The sequence below is a fragment of the Protobothrops mucrosquamatus genome, unplaced genomic scaffold (genome assembly GCF_001527695.2).
Source record: "Protobothrops mucrosquamatus isolate PMUCROS unplaced genomic scaffold, P.Mucros_1.0 scaffold3624, whole genome shotgun sequence".
NCBI lineage: Eukaryota > Metazoa > Chordata > Lepidosauria > Squamata > Viperidae > Protobothrops > Protobothrops mucrosquamatus.
This window is the reverse complement of record NW_015389586.1, coordinates 22032-35972: the sequence shown is the minus strand read 5'-3', so window position 1 is coordinate 35972 and position 13941 is coordinate 22032. Positions and strand designations below refer to the sequence as shown.

The 13941-nt window shown below is 37.3% G+C and overlaps 1 protein-coding gene across 1 annotated transcript in view; it reads right to left on the bottom strand.

The window, feature by feature from the left end:
• Positions 1 to 13941, bottom strand: part of LOC107297972 (pre-mRNA-processing factor 17) — a 31374-nt gene that overhangs the window by 7677 nt on the left and 9756 nt on the right. Inside the window, exons 4-12 of the mRNA XM_015827336.2 lie at positions 12640 to 12723; positions 11852 to 11991; positions 10680 to 10776; positions 7973 to 8112; positions 6505 to 6579; positions 6032 to 6077; positions 5210 to 5311; positions 4248 to 4363; positions 3870 to 4003 (exon numbers count right to left, since the gene is read on the bottom strand). Of these exons, the coding sequence (XP_015682822.1) occupies positions 3870 to 4003; positions 4248 to 4363; positions 5210 to 5311; positions 6032 to 6077; positions 6505 to 6579; positions 7973 to 8112; positions 10680 to 10776; positions 11852 to 11991; positions 12640 to 12723 (934 nt within the window). The remainder of the gene's footprint in view (positions 1 to 3869; positions 4004 to 4247; positions 4364 to 5209; positions 5312 to 6031; positions 6078 to 6504; positions 6580 to 7972; positions 8113 to 10679; positions 10777 to 11851; positions 11992 to 12639; positions 12724 to 13941) is intronic.

Genomic DNA, 13941 nt, shown 5'->3' with positions numbered 1-13941 from the left:
CGCATTTTCCAGGACTGATGGGATGTAGAAGAGGCTGAGCCCTAAAGGGTCTCTCTGTCAAAAACAAAACAAGTTGGCTACTTTAAGCCTTCAGAAATATATAATATCCTACCAGGGCAAATTTGGAAAATCTGTCATGTTATACAAAATGATTTGGAGACAAGAAAAGCTGCATTTCTGCACTGGGTATACAGAGCTCATGAATTCTTACTACTCTTTTTTTTTTTTTTTTTACTATGAAGCAGTAGGAGTTTCAAAAATTAGGAGTATCTAGATCTTTGTTACTTTGGATACAGGTTAAACACCAAGAGAAAGGGAGAATGTTTGTCTACACATCCCAATCTTGATATGCTGACTCTTATGAATCACTATGAGGCGGTATGTAAGTCTAAGTGCTATTGTTATTGCTATTAAGAGATTACATTTTACATGTGGAGATAATACCATCTCTTAAAAGCATTTAACAAATACTAACCAGTTAAATGACACACACACATACACATTATACAGTGTACAGATGCATGCATATTAACCTGTTTAGACAGACACACACAGACACATCCTGAATCACATTTGTCTGAGCTATCTATGTTCCACATTATGTTGTGGTTATCTTAACAATCTTAAATGTGGATTAACCTCCCTTCAAAGGATGGTTTGCAACACTTCTGTGATCAATGTGTATGTTAAAGGAATAAGATATTTCTTATTAGACTTTAGTAAATTGCATTTTGTGAATCTTATTGTAGCATCTAAGGCTGTTTTATTTTCATTAACTAAATGTCCCCTGGAAGCTCTTTGGAGAATTTCCTATAGCCAACAGAGATCTCGCATTGAAGATTATCAAATGCAGAAAATATTCATTATATAGCTATATTAACCTTCGTAATATTTTCATGCAGCACATTAACAATGAATTATTTGGCATGTATATGCTCTCGGAAAGGTTAATTGCGATAATTTTGTCACAGAACCATATAAAATAAAACCAAATGCTGTGGCCTACGGTACAAACCCAGAAAACCACTTGCACTTTTAAAAAGCCAAATAGATAATATGTAATAGAAAAACCTTTTCCTTTTATTATGGTCAAAAAATAAAATAAAGAAGTTTGATTTGACTGCCGGCTTTTATACACTGTGTACCTTTAAACAATCCAACCCATGTTAGAAAAAGCAGATGTTATTTTCTTTTACCACCCATATCAGCTGAACCCAGATAATCTGCATTCACTAGGCCAGGGCTTTTCAACCTTTTCATCCATTGTACCACTTTTAGGATATGGCAATATCCAAGTACCACCAGTCGCCTATCAAGGTGTCAAAAACTTGATGACCAAAAAAAAAAAAAGGAAAAAAATGATGAAATACAGGTAGTCCTCGACTTACAACAGTTCGCTTAGTGACTGTTTGAAGTTACAATGGCACTGAAAAAAGTGTCCCCCAAGCCACAGCCGAGCAAGACACCTGCCTGCTCACCCGGTGGCGCTCTTCCTCCTGCCCGAGGTTTCCATTGTTGTGAGCATTTCTGTTGAGGATTGGCANAGGTTTTGGTCACTTCACATGACCCTGGGACACTGTGACCGTCATAAATATGAATCAGTTGCCAAGCATCTGAATGTAAATCACAAGACCCTGGAGATGCTGCAACATTCCAGCTGATCGGCGCTTCTTCTGGGCTCAGCAGAAGCACCAGGATCAGCGCCGAGCTCCAGCTGGAGCCTGGCGCTGATCCTGGCGCTTCCACTGAGCCCTGACAGTCCCGAAGAAGCGCTGATCCTGGTGCTTCCACTGAGCCCTGACAGCCCTGCAGCTCCAGCCATCTCTCGCTCAGGCTTGTGCTGTGCTGCCACCGTTCAGCTCATTCCCCTCCCCCGCTCCCACTTTTCTAGGATGGTTGCGTACCACCTGCCAGGTGCCAATGTACCATAGGTGGTACCCATACCACTGGTTGAAAAGCCTTGCACTAGGCACTTGGTTACCCGGTGAGCACCAAGCATTTTGCTATTCTTTGATTTATATCTGGCCTTTTATTCAGGAGCTTGAGGTGATGAGTATCTAATAAAAACTTACCTGCCACTACAACACATTCATTCTTTATACATTACTGAATGTATATGTAATTACTGAAACAGCTTACAGGGCTGGGGGCTCTGAGTATCATTAAGTGGTACTGATGAACCAGCAGATAGTGCTCTTTCATTAAAGTCCAATAAGGACCAAATCAATTATTGTTTTACAATGGTTCTAAAACTCCCCCTCCCCCAAAGAAAACCCAGTCACCAAACATTTGCCTTCATTCACATGATTCTTCTTTTCATTTGAAGTTAAAACTCTTTTGTTGACTGACCCACCATTTTGAAAATCTCAGATTTAATATTACGTTAGAAGATAATATCTTCTTTGTAGTCACTTTCCGCCGCTTTTCTTTCTTTCGCATTTTCATTTTTTCACTTTAAGTGGAACAGCAATCGAACTAGTTTTATTTTAGCACCAAAACAGGCATACCAGATTACCAAAAATCAAGGATCAGACTTGGGAGGCCTGATAAGGGCTCAGTTAATGCCTCTCTCTTCAGCTATGAATTAAGAGAAGAAAGACTGCAATCCAACCTTGGAAGCTCGCTGGATCACAACTTGCTTTTTGGAGTTGTGGATTCTCCATCACTGGAGGTTTTCAAGAAAAGACAACCATTTGTCCAGGATGGCATAAGGCAGTGGTGGCGAACCTATGGCACGGGTGCCAGAGGCGGCACTCAGAGCCCTCTCTGTGGGCACGCGCGCCATCGCCCCAGTCCTAGGCCTTCAGCTGGGTTTTATAAAACCTTTTCGCTTTAGGCCTCCGCCATGTGCAAAAAAAAAAAAAGGTTCAATCAGTCAATTTCAACTCACGGGGGGAAAAAAAAGATCTTGCAAAGTTGGAATTGATTGATTGAACTTTTTAGTCCCACCCAGTCTGCCGTTACCACCGCAGCCACGCCCACCCAATGGGCCACGCCCACCCAACTGGCCACACCCAGCCAATGGGCCACACCCACCCGGCACTCGACGATGCATAAGTGGGTTTTGGGTTGCAGTTTGGGCACTCAATCTCTAAAAGGTTCGCCATCACTGGCATAAGGATTCCTCCCTCGGGCAGAGGGTTGGACTAGAACAGTGGTGGAGAACCTATAGCACGGGTTCCAGAGGCGGCACTCAGAGCCCCCTCTGTGGGCACACGTGCCGTCGCTCCAGTCCTAGGCCTTCAGCTGGGTTTTATAAAACCTTTTCATTTTAGGCCTCCGCCGCCGTGTACAAAAAAAAAAGGTTCAATCAATCAGTCAATTTCAACTTCTCGTGGGAAAAAAAAAGATCTTGCAAAGTTGGAATTGATTGAACTTTTTATTCCCCCCCAGTCTGCTGTTACCATTGCAGCCACGCCCACCCAATGGGCCACACCCATCCAATGGGCCACACCCATCGAGCACCCGACAATGCATAAGTGGGTTTTGGGTTGCAGTTTGGGCACTCGGTCTCTAAAAGGTTCGCCATCACTGGACTAGAAGATGTTCAAGACATCCCTTCCAGCCTTACGATTCTATCATTTTTCTCAAGAAATAAATGAACAAGTATAATGCTTTTGACTCATTTGTTTACTTGGGTTCTCTTTCTCTAGTTTTAGAATTTACACAAGAACAGATATCTCATATTTATGCAGAAGGATTGACAATTCTAAATACCCAATTTTTTAAGCAGCAGTGTAAATATAATAACCTGGGATTGTGAATAGAATAGACTAATGGAAAAGTATAGAGAAAACAACGCATTTTACTGCTGCAATTATTTTTTTGCTCATCCTGTTACTGTTAAATGCAATCAAACTTCAACTTACCATTCCCAGACTCTTAAACTCTTGTCATCCGATGTGCTCACAAATCTTCGGTTCTCATCCACAAAAACAATGGTGTTGACAGCCCCCAAATGTCTGTCATATTCCTGAACAATTTCTCCACTTCGAATATCCCACTGCAGGGGAAGACCAGCACGAATTATTTTTCTAAAATTTGAAGGGGATGCTACACAACATTTGCAAAATTTTATGGAAATATCCTAAAATATCTATATGTTAGAAAACTTTAAAACTTTAAAAGAACTTTAAGCTTTAAAAACGTTAAACCTATTGCAAGTGCAAGGAAGCCATTTGAATGAAGATTTGCAAGCTGAGTTGAAACTATATTGCTCTAAATAAATTATGAAGCTTTTGAGTTACCTGAACAATTTTCTTATCTGACATTCCTGCTACAAAAAGAGTCTGCTTATCTTCATCAGGATTGAATTTGACACAGTAGGGAACTTTCCTGTTGGTGAATCTTGAAATACACTGTCCTAGAGTGAAAACAGTTGAATGGGAAGATGTTCACAACTTTTAGCTTTTAAAGTTTGGTTTTAAGACAGCTGACTGGAGGGGCCTGCTGGTCTAAAAGACTTCCTGAAAACCAGGGGAGGGAAAAGGGCATTGGAGTAAAAAGAGACAATTTGTGGGGGCAATTACAGTGTCTAGAAAAGAAGGCAAGGTTTGGGGGCACTGTAACTATATACAGATCAAGAGTAGTAATTTATAAATCATTTGGCATGTTGGACTAACCTAAGAACTGACAGAGGTTGACAGAGAAATATTCTTGCCCTGAATGCTTATGTGTTACTAGTAAATGCAAACATTTGAAACTCAGAATTGAAATGAGGGGTCCTTGGTGCTCTCTGAATTTGGTTGTTTTCTTGCAGAGGTTTCATTACCCAAACTAGGTAACATCATCAGTGCTCATGCTTATGTGCGTTAATAAAAAATTAAGGCAGAAGACAAAAATAAGCCTACCAGTCAGTAGGAATATCCAGGAAACAGACTTATATATTTAGACAAACCATTAGTCCGTCTAGCCTGCAACAATTAGCAATAGACTCTGCAGTTTATGAAGGAATCTTTCCTAGTCTTACTTGAACATACTAAATAAGGAACTCAGAAAACAGTGTGTTGCTCTTTTATTGAGCTACAAGTCTGCCTTTTCCATCTCAGCATATGCATCTATGACTGATGTGTTTTTATGTTATGGAATCATCCTTTAATGTATCCTAAAAGTACACTGCATCATTAAGAGGGCAAAGTTGTATCCTGCTTGAAGTTTATCCTTTGAAAAATGCACATTACATAAGCAATCTTTCCACGCATACAAATACCTGTTTCAGTGTCCCACAGTTTGAGATAGCGGTCATATGCAGCACTGAGGAATTGGTTCCCAACATTGTTAAAGCATATATCCCTAACAGCTTTACTGTGTCCTACAAGATGGAAATCATACCATTAGAATGGAAGAGAATCAGAATTTAACCCTCTAAACATAAACCTCTTTATGAAGAAATCTTTCACAACTCTTGTTAAGAGGATAACGTTGATAACATAATGATAACATAACATAACATCGTTAAGATGTATGTGCTTCATCACTGGAGGCTTTTAAGAAGAGATTGGTCAGCCACTTGTCTGAAATGATATAGCAGGGGGCCGGACTAGAAGACCTCCAAGGTCCCTTCCAGCTTTATTCTGATTGATTGATGAAGACTAGTTATTTAATGATTATCTCTAACCCTAACAATATTCATTTATGTAAAACATTTTTATCCTGTTTTGCTACTAACAGGCATGGCTGATAAATAAATAATTAAAACCACATTTAAAAAATATCCACTTAAAAGTCAAAATCAGCATTACAAAACTGAAATATCTTATCTGAAAACCATCCAAATGTCAAGACTTCGCTTTACACCTTTTTCATGTGTATTGTTCCTTGGTCAAAATAATGCATTGGAACAGCAGATGCCAAGTTTAGAAAGAATAAATTTGTGCCATCACACTCAAATCTTGTTTGCCTTTTTACTTAAACTCATGAATATGCCCACCAATCTCCAAATTTGGGGAAACTTTGGTTTACATAAGGCAAATACATCTCAGTCATGCACATATATATGAGTCATTTTAAAAAACAGAGTAAATAATATTACCAATGAATGTTCTCAAACATCTTCGTTCACCGTACACTTCCCAGAGCTTTGGGGTGGAGGAAAATACATTTTCAGACAAATTTAAATAGAATCACACATGGTTGTTATATATGCAAAGACTTCATTTTAAAACTAACCCACTTTCAAATATAAACTGTTGTACAATTTGTACATTCAAACATAAGTAAATTAAAGCATCAAATCCACTTACTGAAATTTTTGTAGCTTTGGGAATTGGGAATTGCAATTCAGCAAATCTCTAAACTATGGGTTTACCAACTGTTTTAAATGAATAAATTTAAATACATTTCTTATTAAATAAGCATTTAACAACACTTAAAAGTTATAATCCTGGATGGCCCTGGCAAAAGCATGGCAATTGGTACTGAGTTTACATTAATGTAAGCATCAAAGAGCAAATGTAGTCAAAACAAAATTAAAGCAGGGATAGTATATGCTTTGAATCCATTTACCTTAATTTTACAGTCCATGGAACAAGATAAGAGCAGATGGCCAGAACGAGGATACAGCCTGACGGCACTGACTCCCTTAAACAAAAACATAACTATGAATATGTATGCATTTTCCTTTTCAAAATATGTACTTTAGTACCATATTATCACTTACAGGTGCTTCTAGTACCATTAATTTTTGGTGCCTAAAGCCCAGCAACAATTCTACATCTCCCAGGATGCACCAATGACTAGGCTTTGAGTTGGTTTTGTCTTCTAATTTCCAAGGCCAATATATTATGACTGCCGTATATTCTAAAGTTTGGGTAGTTTTGGATAAGCCCTTTTTCTAACATGCTGGAAAACTGCAGTTACTCAAGGTTAACAAACCAATAGCTCCTATAAAATCCCCAAAATGTGCATGAATTCAAACCACAACAATACATTTAATTCTACAAAAAAAGAGTTAATGCCAAGATAGATATGTATATGGTCACATTTCATGGGAAAAGCTTGATAGTCTACTTAGACAATTTAATATTCCTAATCTGAGTATAGTAGTTTCCCCACAACATTAACAAATATTAATATGCATGAATGATGCTAATACTTAAGATGAGCATTGAGATACTGTAATTCAAAAGCAGCTATGTCTCCAGTGAAAAAATGTCTTCCCTTTAGCTAGGGAAAGAGGTTTGCTGGTATAACAAATGGCTGGCCTACCATATTATTATCATTTGACCTAGTATTACATTATTTTGAGACTTCCATACTTCCTATAAATGTGACCGTGCAAAAATGAGAGATTCTTCAGGCAAAAATGGGAGATTTTTGAGCGACAGATAATACTGGGATACGTTAGGTTTGGAATGTATACTTTGAAACTTGCTGTGAACTCATCAAAACCCTCCCACAAGCACACAAAAGACCTTATAACACACCACTCTAATGCCTGGCATTTTTCCCAAGCCTTCGTATTATTAATAGGTACCATTGGTTTCCATGAATGAGCAGCCATTCAAGGCTAGATCTCTAAGGCCAATGGTTCTAAAATACATGTGTGAAAAATACTGTGATTCTGAAATGGTTTGCTTTTGAGTTTGAAACAGATGCTTTGAGTTAAAAATAGGTTGTTTTGATTATTCTGGAAGTGTTTTGATATTAAAACATGTGCTTCCAATTTGAAACACAATTGTTTCGAGCTCAAATTACTTCCAGAATGGTTGAAACAACTTATTTCAAATATAAAATAATATCTGTATTTTAAAAGCAGATCATATGGGAAAGTAATGATAACTAGCAGAGATAGGCTAGAAATTGGGAATAAAATTGACATATAATAATAAAATTTGTCTAGTAATATCCTCTGCAATTTCTTCCAACATTTTTGAAATTCTGGTAAATTTGGAACAGGTTTAATCTAATGATAATAAATGAAAAGACTGCAAAGACACAAAAGAGGAAAATATAATTTTCAAGTGTTCCTTACCTTTGTATGACCTGACCATACATGGATTTGTTTCTTAGGAAGATAACATTTTTCAGGGGGTACTGTTGAACGAAGGTTAACGCCAACATCCTGAGGAACATGAAGGTAGGACCTCCCTTGATAGTCAAACATCTCTTTGACTAAAAGAAAAATAAATAAATGAATATAAAATAGAAAATTCACACTATCAGGTAAATAATAGACTAATTTAATATTTAGGTGGCTGTGATTACAATGAAGTGTATCCCAAACACTGGCCTTAAATTCAATTTCTTGGGGTAGCTTCTTTTAATACTGATAAATAGCTCAAATGCAGTTTGTTTCTATCCTTGAGGTATATGTGCATATTTGTATTCATCCATCCATCCATCCAGTGAGGTCTACTTTCTTCAGGTCCTGTCCCTCTGATTGGGATTTGAAAGCTGGCATTCTCATTATCCAAACCCCTGTTTGAAACCCCTTCCTGGTAGAGATCAAGTCAGCTTTGTCCCTCTCAGGCTTGATGACTGTTCTAAGATGGGGCGCCTGGATCGGCTGCATTGGCTCTCAAAGGTCAAACGTTTTGGGAGGGATATAAGCCACATGATCGAGAAGGTTTTAATGTGTTTGAGCAACGTGGTGGAACTAAGGTAACATACGACCGACAATATTTGCTGGCATGGCGAGTTTCTAGCTGTTTTGGAACTGTTGGTGAGACCGTTAAAAGTTGTTGGTGCTGTTTGAATTTGTTCTGCCGGCAGAAAGATCTGACTGCTGGCCCAGCGATGGATTCTATTGCAAATCAGGGCTGTTTCCGAAGGAGGCAGAGGAGGAGAGGTCCCGGGGCTTATGGATCGAAGGAACTGGATGAGGCTGTCGGCAGGCCCAGAGGAAGAGAGAGAGGCTTTTGGAGGAGTTGGTGGCAGTGGCAGCGTGCTCCAGGGGCGAAAAGAAGCAAGGCCTCTTTAAGGAAAAGGTGGAAGAGTCAGGATCAGAAAAAGGAAAGGAGGCAAGGTTGTCGTGCAGGAATACCATCTAATTTGAGGGCTAATCCACACGGAGCTCCGTTTCCATCTGTCCTGTTTGCCATTGTTCGCTCCCTAGAGATTAAAATGGAAGATCTGAAACTTCAGCTGGAAGCCACGAACAAGGAGTGTCTATCGAAGGTGGTGACCCTTTGAGAGCAGTATGCAACGAAATTTCATTCTGGTGTATGCCGATTGGTGTACATTCAAAGTGACAATAAAGTTGTTGTTATTGTTATTGTTGAAAATCAACCTGTTCTGCCTCAGATCAGAAAAGAGCAAGTTGTAACTGAAGGTGGGCTCTGCAGGACCGTGAGTTTTACTTCATTTTTCAGTTTTAAAGGTTTACTTGATGTAATCATTTTGTACTTATACTTGTAATTTTGGACTGTCTTTTATATTAATGCTGTTAGCTGCCCTGAGCTATTGTGAGGAGAGATATAGAAGCAAAATGAATACATAAATAAACAAGTTAACCGAGACCTTAAGAAATAGTAAATCGCTAACATGACTTGACAAAAAGTTTAGTTTTATGGCAGGATAGGCCTGCACATTTAAAAAACAACAACATGCTGTTATTTAAAAATAATCTTTGTGGTACATGTGTACGTGGCACTTCTCTTGTCTTGGAGGACATTCCACGGGAATGAATGAATGAAAATATATATAGTTAGATGCAGATATATATGAAAAATATCCTAAATGCTTAATTTCATCTTTCAAACTTGATTTGCAATATGGAAAAGAGTGTTCCGTTGAGTGGAAAAGAAGGTCATAAGAAAAATAAAACAAAATCCTGATGACATGCATAAATCCTAGGATAATGACTAGTAGAACTAGTTTCAGAAAGAGAAGGAAACATTATGTCTAGAACGATTATAAAGAGAGGAAACAGCAAAAGCTTGTCTCCACGTTGCTATAGGTTTTTCACATCAACATTAAAACTTTATGACTACAACTTTAAACTTTTAATAGCAAAAGCTATGAGTTTTAATTATATTATTTCTTTGGCAGAGTACTATGATTAACTGATGTTAAAATATTTCCTGCCTCTCCTGCATTAAAGGCATCTCTATATTGAATCTGACCTAGATGGGAGAGAAGTGCAAATTGTGGACTGGACTCACGTAAGGTAGCACTTGTCTGAAATGGGTGGCTATAGAAATTAAATAAATAAATAAAAACACACAGATTAAAAAAAAACACCTTACAAATATAAAGATCCAGGTGCCTATAGAAACTACCTCAAAAGGAGTTTGCAAATTAAAAACCAAAGAGCTGACATCCAAGCAAATGATACTTCCACGGTGTTCCCAATAGTTCAATCCACCCATGTCTTAAATTTAACTGCAAGTTACCACAAACAAAAAACATTTTTTAAGCTTCTTTCTTATTGATCACCCATACACACATACATGAACAGAAGCACCCACCCTGTGCTGACTTCTAGCTATGGTGTATTAGGCAGTGGAGGGATTCAAATATGTGAACAACCGGTTCTCTGTGTGGATGCCACTTCCAGATGTCCATTCTGGGCCTGGCCAACAAAAAATTAGCTACCGGTTCTGCCGAAGTGGTGCGAACTGGCTGAATCCCACCACTGGTATTAGTTCAATAAAATACAGGTATGGGATTATCTTTAAGAGTGACGCAGTAGAAAGTTATGACAGAAATGCAGATGAACTGCTAACAGTATAACTTACCATGCAAAACTGTCTTTTCGTCTCCAGGTTTATCATCTTCATGTTTGCCCTTCTTCTGCCTTTTTGCAGTTATTTCATCCAGTTCCCTCTGTTCTTCCTAAATTGCCAAACATTAAAAATTACAGTTGATTTTACAAATGCACACACATGCAGTTGTTATGTGTGTTTACATATGTGTGTACACATACTTCAATGCCAGCCATAGATAGGGTCATTTCACATAAGGTAATATAAGCTACCTTGTGCTTATTACTTTGAGATGAACCCACTTCCTTGGTAAATATGCTTGTTTTTACCCACTTGTATGATGCACAGGAACTATAAAGAAAAATGTGATTAGTTATGCTCCAACACAAATACTCCTTCTCCCCTTACTTGGTGTCTTTGATAGCAGATGTACTATAGAGAGTGTATAATAGTGCTTTGAGGAGACTGGGAAGGGTGTTAGTTAAAAACCAACATTAAAACATTCTGAAGAACAGCATCAAATTCATTTGTGTGGCTGAATACGTGAGTCCTCTTTTGTGTGATGCTATAGCAAGCAACATTTCTTTGCTTCATTTTCAGCAAAAAAAAAATGAAGATTTAGAAGTTTATTTGATGATATATTTTCTATTTTTTGCTACTTGTGTCCTAGATATACAACTCAAGATTTCAACTACAATACAAATATGGAGACTATGTCAAAATAACAACTATGGTTTAAAGTAGTGTCAATAGTCTGAGTAGAGCTGTCTGTTTTTGTAAGTGACATCTTGATGCTCTGTAATTTAAGGAATTACTTTTCGAAAACCATCTGCATCATTTATACCCTGTAAGCTGTTTTTTTCTGATTCCAGGATACCAGAGTAGCGTATTCTGTAATGAATAAACACTTTTAAAAAATCAATGATTAGGAAACCTAGTGCTATTCACATATTTTAGACTTTATCTCCCATCAGGTACAGCAGAATGGCCAATTGCAAGCAACTGAATTGTGGGACCTGTAATTCAAAACAGTTGGATAGCATCCAGCTTCTGTCCAGAATTAAGAGTTCCTTTCCCATTTAAAACACAAGAGCAGGAGTACAACTGCATATATAAAGTAGTGTCATAAACAGAACGTGGGACTTCCTCATCCCAGTCTTTACTTCCTTTATACTTGGAAAAAAAAAAAAAAAAGGGGTACTCACTTCAGAAGGTTTTGCAACTTCCTTTTCATCCACATATTTTGCCCAAGGTCCCAAGAAGCCATCTATATTAGATGCATCATTCTGTTTGAATTTTTTCCTTTTCTCTATTTTCTTTTGCCCCGTTTCAAACACCGTTAGACCTATGGACAATAACAAAAGATTATGTCCAGATTTGAAAGCAATTCTTACTTTAAGGATGACAGAATGGTCTTCTGCCTCCTGAAATATCAATTGATGCTTTCATACAATATCAAGTTTGATCTGTGGACGGCAAGTTCATGACAATCCCCGTTTGATGCTCATATCTAGCCAATAAAACTCTAAATAGTTTTGGCATGATTTGTAGTTTATACACTACTTATACTCTGCTATGATTAGGTTCCGTATTAGTTTTCTCCTTATAGCACATTTATCACATTAAGAGATAACTAAATAAAGGCATTCTTAGAAAACAAAAAACGGTGATGACTACCTGCAACCTAATACTTTCTTTAGAAATGTTATCACTGGCCCAGAAAACAAAGAGAAGCTATGGCAATAAGAAGAGTACTAGAGGTGACAGTTAATCCCCTACCCCCTCCTTTTTGAAGGCAACCATGACATCTTCAAAATTTTAAAACATATCTAAACCACTCAAACAAGTCACAACCCCTGTCGTGAACATGTTTTCTCATCCATCAAAGAGTGATGGTTCATACAACGCTTAATTGTTAGTTTGTGAATGCAAGAATACAGAACAAAAGATAATAATGAAATCATAAATGAAATCATATTTGATGTTTCTTTACCTTGATTTTTTTCTGCTTCTTCTACAGATCCAATATATTTAGTAGGCACTTCGTAATTGTCTATTGAAGGATCTAGTGCATATCCTGCGGGATCAAATCATTTTAAAGTTATCTTTCGTATTGTCACCATTTTAATTTATACTATCAAGCTCACCAAAAATGTTTGTCCTTGGCTCATGTCTGACACACATTTTTTTTAACAAAGATCATTATAAATTAATTATCAACAGATCTTAAGAATTTTCAAAGCTTTTGTTGCTATAATGCTATAAATAAAGATAATTATAATGATTTTATATATGGGATGCATACATGCAGAACCATATATTACTGCCTTTCTATTGATATCTGAGTAAGCTATATATTCAGTCTTTTACATCGTATGACCACTGAAACAGAAAGCTTCATATTGGTCTAAAATTCAAAAAGTCTATTTTTGAATAGATTATTCAAATACTGATTGTATTTGAAGAAACAGCATTTCAGCATTTATTGATAATATATATTTAATTATATAGACTACAATATATTTAATTCTTTTTTATTTTTAGTGATTTAAGCCCAACTTTAAGTTTTACTCCATGGTTAAAAAAATGGAAGCAATATTACTGCCATTGTAGGATTGAACAAAATTACCTGTTTGTCTTAAAAATGCTTACAAATAACAAAAAAAATGGCAGGATTCCAATCACAATCATCTATTCAGACTGCAAAGTGTGAATTGTAACATTAATCAAAAGTAAGGGATCATGCCACCAGATTTATCTACCTTCCCCCTCCTGTCTGCACACATTTAAACAGAAATACCATTTTCAGTGATTAGGTATTGCTTCAGAATATGAATCACAGTTAACATGAAATCAAGACTGAATCTTTTGGCATTCCACTTCATACCCCCATACAGTTGGATGAGCACTCTTTGAATGATTTGCAAGCTAACTATCCATTTAACTGTCATTATATCCATTCTACATTAATTGACTCCCTAATCATGAGATCGTGCATGCAGGATAATTGAAAAAAGCCAAAGAATGCCAAAAAGAAATCAGTATGTGCTTCATTTAGTATAGAAAAGCCTTTGGATTGCATCAATCACATCAAGTTGTGGAATGCGCTCAGAAAAATGGGAATCTCAGAACACGCAAGTCAAAAAGCCACAGTCGAACAGAACATGGTGAAACAGGTTGGTTAGCAAAGGAGTGCAACAAGGCTGCATACTCTCCTATTATTCACTGAATGGAAGTGGAATTGGAAGAAGTTTTAAAATTGGAGGAAAAGACCCCAATACCCTGTCCCATGCTA